General features: G+C 35.9%; 1 protein-coding gene across 1 annotated transcript in view; it reads right to left on the bottom strand.

Annotated features, from left to right (window-relative positions):
• gpr158a (G protein-coupled receptor 158a) overlaps positions 1–13,630 on the bottom strand; it is a 144,532-nt gene extending 130,902 nt beyond the window's left edge. Inside the window, 2 exon segments of the mRNA XM_048174316.1 lie at positions 10,473–10,573; positions 10,575–13,630. Of these exon segments, the coding sequence (XP_048030273.1) occupies positions 10,473–10,573; positions 10,575–11,318 (845 nt within the window). The 5' untranslated portion in view covers positions 11,319–13,630.
• Between the last annotated feature and the right edge of the window lie 3,083 nt (positions 13,631–16,713).

Here is a 16,713-nt window from a genome sequence, read left to right as displayed (position 1 = left end):
TTCTTCCTCTCAGACAGACACAGAAGCTGCAGTCATGGAATAGTGTCTGCTCTCCTATATTGAAGCCTTGGCCAAGCAAGTGTGCTAATTTTAGCGGCCATGTTCATTAAGCGTCGAAACGCCACATCCTTCATCCAAGGTCAAATAGGACCTATTGGCTCTGTATTGCCATTATTAGCTCATAAGACAGAAAGTGGATTCGTAACAGTGCCATCATTTTGGCTTGATGATGAAAAGCCTGATGATTATTGTGATTAGTATAAATTGACTGTAATTACTGTGGCAGACTATGTGACATTGACTTGTATTTCAGTCTACCCTGATATTGAAATGAGATCTGGAGGAGCTGACAAGAGCTGTTAAAAATTTCTTGCACCTTAATCGACAATGTTTAACCAAGACATCTATATTTTGTCTCTGTTGTATTATTGTACTTTATGTATTATCTATACATTCTCAGAGCACATTAGCTTGCTGGACTAATAAATTATAGAGTAAGAAATAATACATAGGAAGAATGTTGTGATTGACTTATTTTTGTACAAAAGAGGACTCTTAAATAAACAATTATTTTTTTAAACAAATTTTTATATTTATTATATTTAATATTTATATGTGCAATTTTGGCAACACTGCAATTTTGGACATGACTAAATGGTTTGAAACCATGATTTGTATTTATTTTCTAGCAATAAGCATTACATAAACATCAAGTAAATAAAAATGTATATATACATTCATGAATTGGTTGGTTTCAAGTAACAAGGGAGGCAAATGTAACCAAAATGAAACTGTTTCTCAGTAGAGACTAAGTTTGGGACCAGAATTTGATTAATAGGTATTGATACATTTATACTTGCCATAAAACAAACTAAAAAAGGTTTTATCTTTGGATTTTGATACAATTAAAAAGCTGTTTTGTGCCTTTATTGCTTATGGGCCTATATTTAACCTGTGGAAAGTGCCTTTTCATAAAAATATAATAATAATATAAAAATAATTTTTCAAAGTTGTAAATAAAACAAAGATTGTTGTTAGAGTACATTATACAAGAAAATACTATTTCAGTTTTTGTACTTCAAAAATTTTCAATTTCCAATTTTTTCTGTTTGTGAAATTTACTAGCAAATTACTAGTGAAAATTGTTTCTACACCAAATTGTTTTTTGTTTGTTTGTTTGTTTTTTTAGTGTACTCAGTTACACAAATCTCATTATGGTTGCAGAAGAATTTTCTTATCAGTATCATTATTGTTGTTGGGTGATATACCGGTAAACACGGTTAACTGGTAGAAAGGTAGAGATTTTGGACGATCGTCTCTATCTAGTATTGTGCACTTTTGGTAATTAATTACTTTTTTGAAGTAACTTACCCAACACTGCTTGAAAGATGGTTTCTGAGCGCTGTCTGAGAAGCGCACGTACATGAAGCCGCTGTTTATACAGCGCGTAAGTACTGAACTGAGTTCTTTTGGTTGCCTAATTGGGCTTGGATGGTTCAATACACATACTTATGTATCAAAATGCCCGTCTTTGTAAGTATCCTCATATACACATAAGTGCAAGTAAACAGTTGAGAAAGAAAATGCATGTGAATGAGTATACTGGATCCGTGCATTCGGTCTTAAAGTGACAGTAGCCTAATATACTGTACTGTCCTCTGTCATTGATGTTAATAAAAAAAAATCACTTTTGTAACTTTATTAAGAATAAACGTATATTTAATTTACACAGTAAAGACTATGCAGTGTTTTTTATACAGATGATTACAATTTATGTAGTATTTATTATTTCTAGTGCTTGAAGTTTTTCAGGTAGCCTAGGTCTGTTTCACTTGTGTCTTTGTTTCTATTGAAGTTTGCTTTTCCTATATGCTTGTAATTAGTAACTTTGTTCTTATTTTATCTTATTTTATTATGTTTAAGCTTTTTTTTTTTTAGTAGTTTTTTTGTGATATTAAAAATAGTGACAAGAATTATGAAATTTTAATGGTATCAAATATATTAAACCTTATTTAAAGTAAAAATAAATATATTGTGATATATAACATTATCATGAAATAAAATTACTCATATCATGATTTAAGATTTTATATTTTTATATTTTCATATTAATTGCAATTAAATGAAGATGTAGTTTAAATTTGTATTAAATGCAACTAGCTAATCTTTAGTATGCTTTTTTAAACTCAATTAAGTAGGACTTTTTCTTTGAAATATGGTAAAAGTGTACTGCCAAATGTTCTGATATTTATTGTAAACTAAAATTTACTTTAATGTAATTTCTAATGAAACTTGTATGTATTTAAATATATTTGTAATTACGGCAACACTACAATAAGGTTTCATTTTTTTAAATTAGTTAACTACATTTGGAACAATACTTTGACACATTTATTAATATTATTAAATGTTAATCTTCAGCATTTACTAATACAATTTTAAGATCAAAAGTCAATAGTTAATGCACTGTGAACGAACGTTTTAATTATATAACATTAACAAAGGTTAATAAATGCTGTAAAAATGTTATTGCTTATTGTTAGTTTGTGTTAGCTAGTAAACTAATGTTAACAAATGAGACTTTATTGTAAAATGTTACCGTAATTACACATTTGTAATAATGAAGTTGCAATTTAGTAAATATGTAATAACTTTAAGGTCCTGGTTTCAGAAAAAGGGCTTAGATTAAGCCAGGCTTAGGCTTTAGTTCAATTAGGGCAATTTAAGCAGTACTTTCTTGGCCTTTTATTTTTGATTAATATTATATTATCTGCAAATAGTTTTTAAAAAGCATACTTTTAAGATTTGAAGTTCACTAAAAGTGCACATTAAGTACAATAAGGCACACTTCTTTTACACAAAGGTATGTGATAAATCAAATTTCCAAAATTTCCTAATAAGAAACTGAGGCCCGGTTTCACAGAGAGGGCTTAGATTAAGCCCGGCTAGGGCAATGACATATGACCGGGGGTGAGTGTTATTTTCCTCTGCTGAAGTTGTCAGCCTTATATATCATTAAATACCACAGATGCAAAAGTGAAGCAAATCACATAAATTATTGTTACATTTATCTTGTAAAGGAACAAAGGCTGAAGAGACAGTGTTTGTCGAAGGGGTTGGGTAATGGCGATGGGGTAAGGGGTGGTACAGACTGAAATGTGAGGGCACAAAGAGATGCCGTCACTGCGCTCGCTGACATTAAAGATCGCTGGGCTGTCTGCTTTGATAACTGCCGACAGTACTCGATGGAATGACCCCAGTGTCACAGCAGAGACCACATCGTCCGACCGGGGCCTTGAGTCATATTAGCAAAAACTCGTCCTGTCAACCTTATTCATTTCCCTCACATTTCCTTCATTTTGTTTCCTTAAAATAGAAGCACAACATGACATTGAGATCATACTAAAACATAATGCTTCAGTGCACTTGATTTATTAAGAGAATGCTTTTAAGACCGTCTGCCATTCAATAGACATGTGCCTCGAAGCTAGCTAAGGTTCTGTCGCTGCATGAACAAATACTAAAAATTATTCTACGCTTCATCTATCCATATTTCATGAAGTCCACGACAGTATGACAGTTTGCTCTTTAGAGAGGATGTATAGCAGTCTCCTGTTTCATTGTGCAGGTTTTGTTGGCTAATTGAATTTTATCTAACTGTCTTCCTTTCTTTTTGGACTACATTAGCATAACAGCGCTCGTGGCAAGATCTAGCTTCGCACTGGATGAAAAGAGGTGACATCCGTCTCCATGCGTATTCTTTTTAATGAGCTCCCCCTTTTTAATACCAAACTGAAATTCGATTCAAATAGAGCAGAACAGCAAGAAACCATGTTCACGCTAATTTCAGCTAACACAAGGAAATGGATGGATTTCTCCCAAAGGGCTGAATTTGTTCAGACAAGAGGTCAGAAAGGACATCACTACTGATAGTAGCCATTTCCGATACATTCATGTTAGCTATGTTCTGAATGTATATATTATGATTTTTATATTGTACAAACTGAATTCTATGCCCTAACCCTAAACCTACCCATCACTTTCTGCATTTTTACATTTTCAAAAAACATAATTCTGCATGATTTATAAGCTTGTTTTCCTCATGGAGACCAAAAAATGCCCCCACAAGGATAAGGATTTCCTACTCTCTAAAAAATGCTGGGTTAAAAACAACTCAAGTTGGGTTGAAAAATGGACAAACCCAGTGATTGGGTTGTTTTAACCCAGTGTTTTTGCCAACGTGCTGGGTAGTTTTATTTAACTCAACTATTATTTAAAAATTACTATATGGCTAGCTTAAAATGAACCCAAAATAGGTTGGAAATTAAAAATCAGACTCATAATTACTAGAGGCAACAATAATAATCAAAAGGTGAATATTTATGAATAAGCAATTTTATAAAAGTTTATTGTTTAATTATTCATTAAACATATTAAGAAATGTTAATTTGCCAACATACTTTGGGTTCACTTTAAGCAAGCAATACAGTAATTTTTAAACAATAGTTGAGTTAAATAAAACTACCCAGCAGGTTGGGCAAACATTTAACCCAACCGCTGGGTTTGTCCATTTTCAACTCAACTTGGGTTGTTTTTAACCCAGCATTTTTTAGAGCGCATGTTGCCATTTTTCTGGGAACATTTTATATATATGTGTGTATATATATATATATATATATATATAATCTAACAAATGCTGGGTTAAATATGGACAAACCCAGGGATTGGGTTGTTTTCACCCAGCCATTTTTTTCAACCAATTTTGGATTTATTTTTTTAGCCAGCAATATAGCAATATAGAAAAAGGCATTTTTTTGCTCACCCCCAAATAGGGGCAAATTTGTGGGGTATTTTAAGCTGAAACTTGACCAGACCAGAGACTTATATTACATCTTGTGAAAGAGGGCATAATAGGTGCCCTTTAACCCAACCTGCTGGGTTTGTCCATATTTAACCCAACTTGGGTTGTTTTTAACCCAGCATTTTTTAGAGTGTGTGTATATATATATATATATATATATATATATATATATATATATATATATATATATATATATTGCAAGCAACACAACATTGCAAAATGTCATTCTATTAGAGAATATGCTTCACATATGCCTAATATCTAAGTGTTTTTGAGCCATCTGTAATGACAAGTATGAACATGATGTTACGGAATAGGCACTGGCTCTTTAAGACTACCATGTCAGTAAGTAATTGGCCTATTCCAACGTCAGCCTCCCTTGGGCTCTTGGCAGGGGCTTGTAGGGCAGAGGACCTACAGCCCATGTGGGTTATAATAGGACATTGTGGATTTGTGTATCCCCAGAGGCCCTTGGCAGACCGGACGGCCTTAATAGAGTTCACTTTTCTCTCCAGCCAACACTTACTCACACTTGACAAAGGAGAAAGAATGTAGAAGAACAGTTACTTAAATACTAAATAAACTTTTCCAATAATTCTGTGGAGACAAATCTTTATGTTACGCTATACACTGAGATTCTGGAGAATTGTGAGAATCTGACTTTTTGAGGGACAGTACTCAAATCTAAATCAAATGGGATTCAAAAGTAAATCTCCCATTACACTTTGAGGGAAATCATTAAATAATTGCCCGGCTATTTAAAACAGCAGCATCTGTGAGAAAAGAGCATTGCCTTCACTATACAGACAATCATTGTTGCTCATTATGAGCTAAGAGGAAAAATACATTTTCATCTTCAAGAATGATCTGCCACTGCTTTGCATTGTCTCGTGAACACTTCACACTTGATAATCAGACAATCAACAAACTCTTTTCCACATGATTTAGAACAAACAGCAGCTTCGTGTTGTGTTCATTTTCTAATATTCATTGAATACAGGCCAATAAATCCATAAACTTACATGAAAGAAATGACCTGAAAAGCAACCATATACAGAAGCAACATGCTAATAAAAACAACAACAACAAAAAAACACTCAGACCTCTTTAGCAACCACATAGCAACACCCTGGCAACCAGCCACAACACTTTGGCATTGTGACGGTGAGCACAGCTTTCATATTTTCTTCAAAAAAGTATGAATCTGTTTACCGTTCATCATACGTGTGATCTACATGCCCATTAGCTCAAGACACCAGATAATGGAACTTGTCAAAGTGAAGAAAGACTCAACTAGATATAATTAACTTTTCACCTGATGGCCTGCATGTTTCATTTCATAAATATCAGGAAGTCTGCCATGACAAGATGTGTAAGTCTAAAATTCCGACACACGACATTAATCTAAAAATGTCTAAGATGTATGAGAGGTGCCTCTAGTTGCTGTAGTACATCTTTCATTATTTATTCATTATCGTATTGACTGAAAGGTATCCTAGGAATGAAGGCTGGAGATGCTGCATTAGAGAACACCCCTTCCCCTCTCCATTGCCCCTTTATAAATATATGTAAGTGGCAAAGAGTGGGCCTAAAGACAACAGGATGGATCTACCTTAATGTCACGGCCAGCAAGTGTTTCGGAATTCATTACCCTGGGGATACGAGCCATCATAAGACAAAGCCCTGGCCAAATATCGACCTGCGCAGAGAGGTTACAAATTACAGCATAACTACTGAACAAACCCAGAGAGACACTGGCTTCCGCTGGCTTTCCTCATTTAGACGACAGACTGGAGAATTTGAAGATGGCAGATGTAACTGCTAACACCATTTTGCTATACGCTACAAATTGAGCTTGGTTCCTGAGGTGATACATAGCGCAGTCCAACCATGCAATAAAATGCATTTAAATCATAAATGATAAGCTAGAGTTCATAGTAGGGCCATTCTTCCAGAATTGGTTCGACGACAGAGTTGGAAATGTATTGAAAAAAAGTGTCTTTTTCCACAAATTTTGTAGGTATGCAAATTGCATAATATCCAAGGTACACGTTTCTAGTAATCGCGCAGTTAATTCTCATGTTGTATTTTCAGAAAGTTTTGGAATATTTTTCCTCTCCCCAAATTTGACTACAAAACACAATAATAAATAATTTAATAAGAAGGGTTACATTGACCTATTAAGATTTTGTTTACATCTACCTTGTAAATATATTTTTTGCTAATTTTCTAAAAAGTTTTCACAGGTAAATCAATAACAATTACAATTTTAACAATATTATAAGTATAATTTATGAGATTAGTTGTATTTTGAATACGGTCTTTCTTTGTACAAGGCATAAAGTTTATCATATTGATTTCATAGTGAAGGATTCATTAGTTTGAATGTACATTGAACCAAACAATATAATAACATCTTAGTTGATAATTCAATATACTTTATTTTTGACAAAACATCCCACGTTTTGGTTGTGACTGCACATTTTTGGTAGTGACAGTAATGTGTTAGCAGACACCACATCACATTAGAGAATTTTAACTCGCATACTAAAACACTATTAAAACATTAAAATACTAATGATTTGCATAACTGTACTAAAATTTAGTTTATTTCCTCCAAATAAATAATTATGTGTTCCTGTTTGTCACTACAAAACAATGATGACATGATGACGGTCATGACGGTTTTGGTAGTGACAATTTTAGATACTTTTGAGCCTAGCTCAAAGATGCTAATCAGCAAATGGTTAGCTAGCACAGTTCCGAACAGTTAAACATAGAAAAAAAAAAACTATATTTTATCGAATAACACTCAAAAAACTATGATGTTACAAACTAAACTTGACCATGTTTTGGTCATGACGGTTTCGGTAGTGACAATTTTAGATACTTTGAGCCTACACTGAAAAAAATGATTTTTTGATGCTGTTCACTTTATTTAAACAACTTATTTTGATTCAACACCATTGTATTAGGTTTCTGGTTCAAATTCAATTGCTTCATGTTAAATTAAGTTGAAACAATTACTTTTTGACTTAACTTGATGTTTTCATATTAGAATAACATGTTTCAATCAAGTAAACCCAACCAGGACTCAATCAAACAGGATTTTAACTTCCCATCATGCTTTGCAAAGGGGATGAACTAGGAGTGTAAATGCTGAAATAAAGTGTTATTTTAAGCAGTTTTTAGGAAGATGAGAAAATGGAAAGACTTTTTATTGTTTACTGTTCTATTATGTTGCTATTTAAAAATTGCTGTTAATTAATAGTTTTAGGGTTACCATTGTGGTGAATTGTTGCACTTGTGCTTGGGTTGAGGACCTGCTAACAAACTTTCAAATTACTTTAATAAGAAAGTAATTACTGTGGTAGTGCTCTGAATTGCATTTCCCAAAAGCATTGTAAGCCTATGTTGATTGTAAAACCATTGCCACCAATGGACTTATGATCAATTTAGGCTTTACAATGTTTTTGGTTAAGGCAATTTAGGATAAATCCAATATCACATCTAGATTTCTAACACAGAACATCACAAAATTAAACAAGAAGAATTAATTGTAAAAATCAATGTATATGAAAACAATTTATTTTTTATTTATTTATTTATTGCTTTTTTATTTATTTTATTTTAAATGAACACAATTGATTCTAGTTAATTTAACATGGTTGATTCTATTAGATTTGACTTGTCTCAATCATGTGGAACCACTGTCCATGATTGAATTGAGTAAGCTGGACATAACTATTTTACATAGATTCTTCCTTAGTCAGTTGTTTTGTCACAACTCAAGGATTTTGCATAGAGTAAAAATAAACCTTTAATGTTAATAGAAACTAAGTTGGTTGTGTGGAACCACTGTCCATAATTGACTTGAGTTAGTTTAAAGTGTCATTTTTTTGAGTGTAGCTCAAAGATGTTAATTAGCACATGGTTAGCTAGCACAGTTCTGAACAGTTGTACACAGAAAAAAAATAATAATTTTATCGAATAACACTCAAAAAACTATGATGACACAAATGAAACTTCACCACATGTTTCGGTCATTACGGTTTTGGTAGTGACAATTTTAGATACTTTTGAGTCTAGCTCAAAGATGCTAATCAGCAAATGGTTAGCTAGCACAGTTCTGAACAGATGAACACAGAAAAAAACAACAACTATATTTTATCGAATAACACTCAAAAAACTATGATGTTACAAACTAAACTTCACCATGTTTTGGTCATGACAGTTTCGGTAGTGACAATTTTAGATACTTTGAGCCTAGCTCAAAGATGTTGATTAGCACATGGTTAGCTAGCACAGTTCTGAACAGTTGAACACAGAAAACAAAAACCTATATTTTATCGAATAACACTCAAAAAACTATGATGTCACAAATGAAACTTCACCACATGTTTCGGTAGTGACAATTTTAGATACTTTGAGCCTAGCTCAAAGAAGATAATCAGCACATTACCCAACACAGTTCTGAACAGCTATATAGCATTTTATGGAATAACACCCAACAAATGTTTGCTTAATTGCAGAAAAAAGGTGTTAAAAAATCTAAATCAAAAATATATTTTTAAAAACAACAATGGAAAAAAATTGCTAAAATTATTTCAATATCGTTTTCACAAGTTAAAATTTAGGGGTCAGGGTTCGGGACAGCCACCTCCCAATTGAAAGTACCCAATAAATGATGATTTTATATATATTAAGCTACTGATATTTTAAATATTATTGTGGGATTCAATATATAATAGAAGGATCTTAGTAAACATCTAAAATTTGAATACTTGAAATGCTTTTTAATTGTGTGGATTTTTTTTGTTTTTTTGTTTTTTTTTGGGGGGGGGGGGGGGGGGGCTGTGGCACAGCAGTTTGCACCAATTCTGTAGAATGGCCCAGTAAAGGACCAGTTTCAGCTTGTAAAGAACAATTCCGGCTGTAAAACCGGAGTCCATGGTGCTGGTACCTGTGGGATTAATTAGTAAACAGGAAACAGCCCTATTCCTGTGCTCTGAGCTCCAGTGTTACCGGCGCCCCTTAACACATCTTTGAACAAAGTCAAGGATCCTTGTAAACAACACAACATCTCCACCATGTTAGCCTGATCAATCCAAACATCTCCAATGACCATGGTTGTATATTGAGAAGCGAGCTGATTGTTCGGGGGCCAAGGGGTTTCTTGCTATGCAACCAGCATGGGCTATTTTTAGAAGCACTCTCTTCACCTTCAGTGATGGTTCGCCATTCTAACCAACAGCATTCCGAGACATAAAATACTAAAATATGAATATAAAACTATGAAAAACAATTATGTTACTGGAATTGTGTAATAATGGACATACTTTGACACCTCTGATAGATAACAGAATACTTCCTGATTGAAATGCGCACTGGGACATACATTTTCAGTAAACCTGTTTTTAAACAATGTGTATTGTGAACTACGCTATACAAATAAACTTAAAATGAAATAATTCTAATAATGCTTTAACTTTTTTTTAAAGCTATAGTAATCATCATGATAACAGATTCTGTGCGCATAATCTGCATTGCATCTTGTAATACTAATAAGCATATGTAGCCTACATCCATTTTGAAATGTTACCAAAGTTACCTGAAGTCTGGATTCCGGTTGGATTTAAGGCCATAGAAGCCAGCAGACAGTGTCAAGAGCCATCTGGGAATGAAATTCCCATTCTCACACTCCAAATACGGAGGATGACCAGTGAATCTGAGTTTTGTCGGTAATATAACTTTCTCCATTGCGCACAGACGCGTCAAACGAGGCAAAATCTTGACTCAGCACTCGTTTTTGGAGATGGGTCTTCTTTTTATTTTTATGCTCGTGGTACCACTCAGTGTCTGCCGTTCTGTTTTTCAACACACGGTGGGCAGTGCTGGATAAATCCTGGAGAATTATCTCTCCACCTGCCCGTGTGGCCTGAAGGTAAACAGGTGGCCCTTCAGGAGGGGACTCGGAGCTCAAGGTGACCACTGCTCGATGGATCTTGAGGTCTCCCTCCAGGATACTCCTGACCAGAGCGTGGTACCACTCCATATCGCGTCTGGGGCTCTGATCTCTGGATCTGTTCGTCTGTAGGATCATGTTGAGGAAGTTTGTGGCGTGAAGGACCGTGTCCAGGACGCCGCGCATGGAGTGATGCGCGTCTCCGCGCGTCCTTCCCCGCAACACCGCCAGCTCATATCTCCTGGAGCAGTTGGCGTGTTTTAAGGTGGAGGAATCCCCCGTGTGCAGAAACGCAGTCACCACTCTGGGTACCTGCTCCTCAATCTTCTGCGCTAAACCCGAATGGGGCTTCCGGAGGTGCGCTTGCTGGTTGCTGTGCGTATTATAAATGGGCAGCTTTGCTTTTAGGTCCCGTTCCTGTTCCGCATATCTATAATTTGATCCTATAACAAATCCGACTTGCAAGAGTAACGATATCCGGATTATGGCCATATCCTTCAATCCCGCTCTTTTACCTTACCAGCTTCGGTTCACCAAATCTGATGCGAGAAATCACAGCTGGAATGAATCAAATCAGCACAGCATTTTCACCTGTGGATTTCCACGCATTTCTGTCACTTGATTCCTGGCCAGAAGACATTTATTGCATCGGTAATCCCTTTCCCCTCAGGTGATTTGGTGTTGTTTGTGTAAGTGATGCTGGTTTGGTCTTGTATCTCCTTGCAGGAGCGCAGCAGATGTGTAGGATCCCCGACGCTCTCCTCCCAATATGATGCTGGACCACAACAGACGTGATCGAATGAGAGAAAAAAATCCTATTTTTTGGAGGCAGGGAGTCAGTACTTCACACTTGGATGACAAACACACTCCGCCCTCTTTCGTCCACTCCAGTCTTAAAGCATGAGAACGGCAGAAACCATTTGCTATAACATCTAGTGATGTCCGATTCGCGAAGGGATCGTTTATTGAACCGGTTCGCAAGTCAGAATCGCTCGGTCAGAGCACTTATCCAGTTATCGGCTGCATTGAATTGAACTGTTCAAAAGAACCGATTCGCTGAAATGAGTCGGACTTCCCAACACTACTAACATCCCGTCTTCTTCATCACCTTATAGGGTTTGGGAAAGTGCCCTTGATTGGTGTATGGTCATTTCTGCTGTCAGTCATTTGACGGAGGGCGTGTTTGTAAAACTGAAGGAGCTATCCAGCGCTGAGAGGAAAAAATATACATCGAAAAAACGATGATAAATCACATTAAGGTTTCGGGGTTCGGTAAAAAAATAGACGCTCGACGGGCAGGAGTACATTTATAAAGGCTCTGCTATAAACGTAATTATGAGCTCGTATTGAGAGGAAACAAAAAAAAACCGAAATGCTGCGGTTGTTCATCGTGATAAACAGAACGCGTTCGTGTTTTCCGTCTGCGCTGTTTTTAATTGTTGGTCCATGTGTCTGACGTCTTTCACAGCTGTTATTGTCTGTTATTTCTACCTTTGTCTCGTTATTAAGACGCCCTCAACTGTTCAAAACGTGCCGTAAACCTCTGAGTTCGGTTTCATTCCGTTTTTAATTGTTTTTAATTGCCCTAACATGCGTCAGACGAACGTCTTTTGTAGCGTTGCGTCGTGTTTCATTCTCGCGCGAAGAGAGTCGCTCCGGACGCCGGTCAAGTTAAAACAGTGCAGCTTTAAACCCGCATCTCAACATACTTGTGTGATTTCACATACCGTTGCGTTCCGTTTAGCAAAACGCGTATTGACACACCAGACACATTTACACAGAACGTCAGACGGATGGACTTTTGCGTCGCGTCTCACTCTTAACTACAGCGTTGCGTTTTAAGACGCCGTATCAAGTTTTAAACAGTTTCAAAACGCGTCTGTTTAAACGCAAGCATGCGTACGGCCCATAAAAACAAGCCAAGCTGTAATAACCATCAAGCATTTATTCTTGAATTAAACATGTACTACAAGCTGAACAGAGCAGTTTGCTTCGAGGAGACATCCACTGCTTGTCGCTCACTGGGGAAAATACTGCAGTGAAGCGAACAGCACAGGATGAATGCATGCGACTGCGTGAGGATGTGAATCATGGTGCAATATGAGTCATCATCGCCGCACGAGCGCTTAATCCAGACCTGTAAACAATGAGATGTTCAGAGCGCAATCTAAACGCGTGCGTCAGGGGCGCAAATGACTCAAGCGTCTAAATGAACTGAAATGACACATAGAACAAACAATCGGTCTGCAGAGGTACATGGCTCGAGCTCACCAAAGCTCCTCACAGAAATTCGTGTCAAATAAGGACATGATTGCACATTATCAGTAAATCTCAATATGACAAGATAATTTGGCGATGTTATAATAAAGCCTAATGATCATATATCCAAGCTAGGCCTATGTTAACTTAGCTCCTGTTAGGAATTATTTTTAAGGGAGACAGGGGTTTGTGCATATGGGAAAGTTGTCACAAGGGATAAATAACAGTAATTATGTTTTTGAGTCAAAAATCGACACCTTTTATTTCTTTAGCAGTGTCATTGTATTTGGGTTTTGAACACCTACATTAGGACATTATTATCCTTCAAAACAAAATGTGCAATATCATCTTTCACTAAAAATAATTCTTAACCTGGTGTTTAAATAAGCATTCTCTACTCACTTGTTGTTTGTACCTCAATTAATTGTGTAGAATGGTTATTTAATTTTAATTTCATTTAAAGGTGCAATATGTAAGAATTTTGCAGTAAAACATCCAAAAACCACTAGGCCAGTGTTATATATTTTGTTCACTTGAGTACTTACAATATCCCAAAATGTTTGCAGCTATTTGTAAATCGTGAGAAAATTGCAATTTTAACCAAGGCTCCGGGACGTGTGAGGAGTCGCCTGTCAATTGCGTCATACCCGCGTTACCCTCGGTTTCCGGTTTTATTTTGTAGAAACCATGGAAACACCAAAGACGCTTTTATGTTTACATGTTTTAATAGACAAGGGAACAACTGTTTTGATATATTTATAGACAGAAAACTAATTGTTGTTATATAGCTCAACACGTTTAGTCTTGTTGTTTAAATCTAATTTTCTTGATTTTTTGCGAGTACCCTGCTTTAATTACCATGCCTCATAGAAAAACACTATTATAGCTAATCAGATGCAGCTTTATTTTTAGTAACTAATACAGAATTTTCTCCATGATACAATATGTTTTAAAAATAATTGCATGCCATTTATCAACACAAGCCACCCAGTATTTAATATGATATTCTAAAATCGATCTATCTTACTGCAGTATGCAACAAGTGTCTCACAGCAGCCTCTGAGCGAACGCACACAGTAACGTTATAACATCATTTTCAACACACTCAAAAGTATCTAATATGATAAACAGAGCTGCGTTACCTCATTTTCATGACCGGAAAAGCAGAAGCGGCACTGGCGACTGTGTCATAATAAAAGTTCTGCTGCTCACGGCGTGTGTTGCGCAATCGCTCCAGCGGCCTCGTTCAGCTCCCACAACACTCACTCCTGCTCTGCTTCATACTACAGTAACATTAATAATCACATCCATGAACATGATCTCTTCCCGAGTCCTATCCCAATTCTTTTCCATCGGCCGTTGAGGTGAAGACCACATGTCCCAAGATTCTGCGCTCAAACTTGGCGTCATCAAGCTACGCCTTTGTTTTGAATAGGCCTCAGAAAATAGAAAATATTACATATTGCACCTTTAATGAACTCTTTGTTTTGTCTCTGTATTTTTGTAATAGCTCATTTTATTTCTCATATTTTTAAATACAGACTAATGGCCAAATAGCCCACAAAAGCATATTTAAAATACAGAGTTTTTACATATTTAAAATACAGAGAAAATACAAAAAAAAAATCTTTTTTTTTTTTTTTTTTTACATAATATTTAATATGACAACTTACTCCTATGTGTGGAAGCATGCCTCTGTACAATGTGTGTAAATGAACTTTTTTTTCTGGGCAATAATGGTGGGAATATTAAGTTGATTTTTCTATAGCCAAAACCTAAGCAAACAAACATTAAAAATAAACATACGCTGCAAAATATTCACTAAAGTAAAAAGTGTGTTGGCTTGCCTTGCCTTGCCTTGTCTATTTAAAGGGTTAGTTCACCCAAAAATGAAAATTCTGTCATTAATTACTCACCCTCATCTGAACCACATATAGGCAGCAATATCATTACACATTTCAAGGCTCAGAAAGGCAGAAAAGACATGGTTAAAATAGTCAAAGTGACTACAGTGGTTTAACCTTAAATGTTATGAAGTGACGAGAATACATTTTGTGCACAAAAACAAAACAAAAATAATGACTTTATTCAACAATTCCGTCTCCTCCCTGTCATTCTCCTAGGTTGTTTATGTTCAGTGCTTCCAGTTTCTACATCAGAATGCCGGCTCATTAAAATATCTTAATTTGTGTTCCGAAGATGAACGAAGGTCTTACTTGTTTGGAACGACACAAGGGTGAGTAATTAATGACAGATTTTTCATTTTTGGGTGAACTAACCCTTTAGATCACACTTTTTCAGTACTTTAAGTGGACACAACATCTGAAAAGTCCAATCCAAAATGATTCACCTTTAAGCAAGCTTCTGTTTGATATGTCCTGGCTTGTAATCTTTTGCATAATGCAGTTTATTTGCAAATGCATTAGGTCAGTCTCCCTTTTCTTGTATTGCTACAGATGTACTTTTATGACAAATGATCTTCCTGGACTGATGTGTGACCTGCTTTATAGAGGTTCTGTTTTCAAGTCTCCTCTGAGTGTTGAGTCTCTCTTTTCCTCTGTTTCTTTGCCTATTTTAGGAGTTTATGGAGTGTCATTCATATCATATGCAGGCAGGAGGCAGGGAGAAGACAGGCGAGACCATGGGTGACTGGAGTGTGTGTCCACAGGGGGCTTGTGTCAGACTCATATAAACAAACTGATCAGGTGCATTTGGCAGCCATGGGGGTATGTCCATTTGTGTAACATCTGCTGCACCTCACAATTTTAATCAGAAACAGTTTATATAGTAATTAAGCAAATGTGTGCATTTTGATACTAAATATTCATTGAAGAATTTATTCACATGGTGCACATATTAGCAAGCCAGAACCAACCAGTGTTTTTGAACTAAATATCCCTTTTATATACCCTTACAGTCCCATCAGTAAGGATCAAGTACCTCTTCAATATACTCTAAAAATTGCTGGGTTAAAAACAACCCAAGTTGGGTTGAAAATGGATAAACCCAGAGTTTGGGTTTATCCGTACCGTGCAATCAGATTCGTTTATTTCAGTGACGCAAACAGCGTAACTCTAGTGCGGCGAAAGTCCCTTCAATATCAACAAAGATAGCGCACGGGAGACCCAAGAGTTGTTCTATTCAGCCGTGAATTCAGTTTTAAATGACCAAAAACACATTAATTATTTAATTTTCGCCGTTGACTCTCTTGTCGCTTTGCTAACGTCATATCCCCCCTTCTCTGATTGGTTTACTCCGCTTCCTGTTTGCTCGGATTTGCTCCACCCTAGAAATCGAATTGATTCAATGGCCGACCAGACTCATCCGCTGGTACAGTGGTGAGGCTGGATTTTCCAGGCAAATATAAGTATGGCTTTTCTAATGTAGGAACACACATATTCACATTTTAAACTGTATCAATAGAAAATTCACACTTTCTCTGTTAAATGAACCTGATAAGAACATGTAACCTGTACATTACAGAGATATTAAAGAATACAGACTATTTTATTTACATAATAAAAGTACACTCAATTGCTATGGACAGTCCGGGTCATGGCACCAAACTGAAAGCATCTTATTATTTGGAATACAATATATTTGAGTACTTTGTGTTTTCACAGTTTGT

This window comes from Megalobrama amblycephala, linkage group LG22 (assembly GCF_018812025.1).
Source record: "Megalobrama amblycephala isolate DHTTF-2021 linkage group LG22, ASM1881202v1, whole genome shotgun sequence".
NCBI lineage: Eukaryota > Metazoa > Chordata > Actinopteri > Cypriniformes > Xenocyprididae > Megalobrama > Megalobrama amblycephala.
This window is presented reverse-complemented; position numbering and strand designations above follow the sequence as displayed.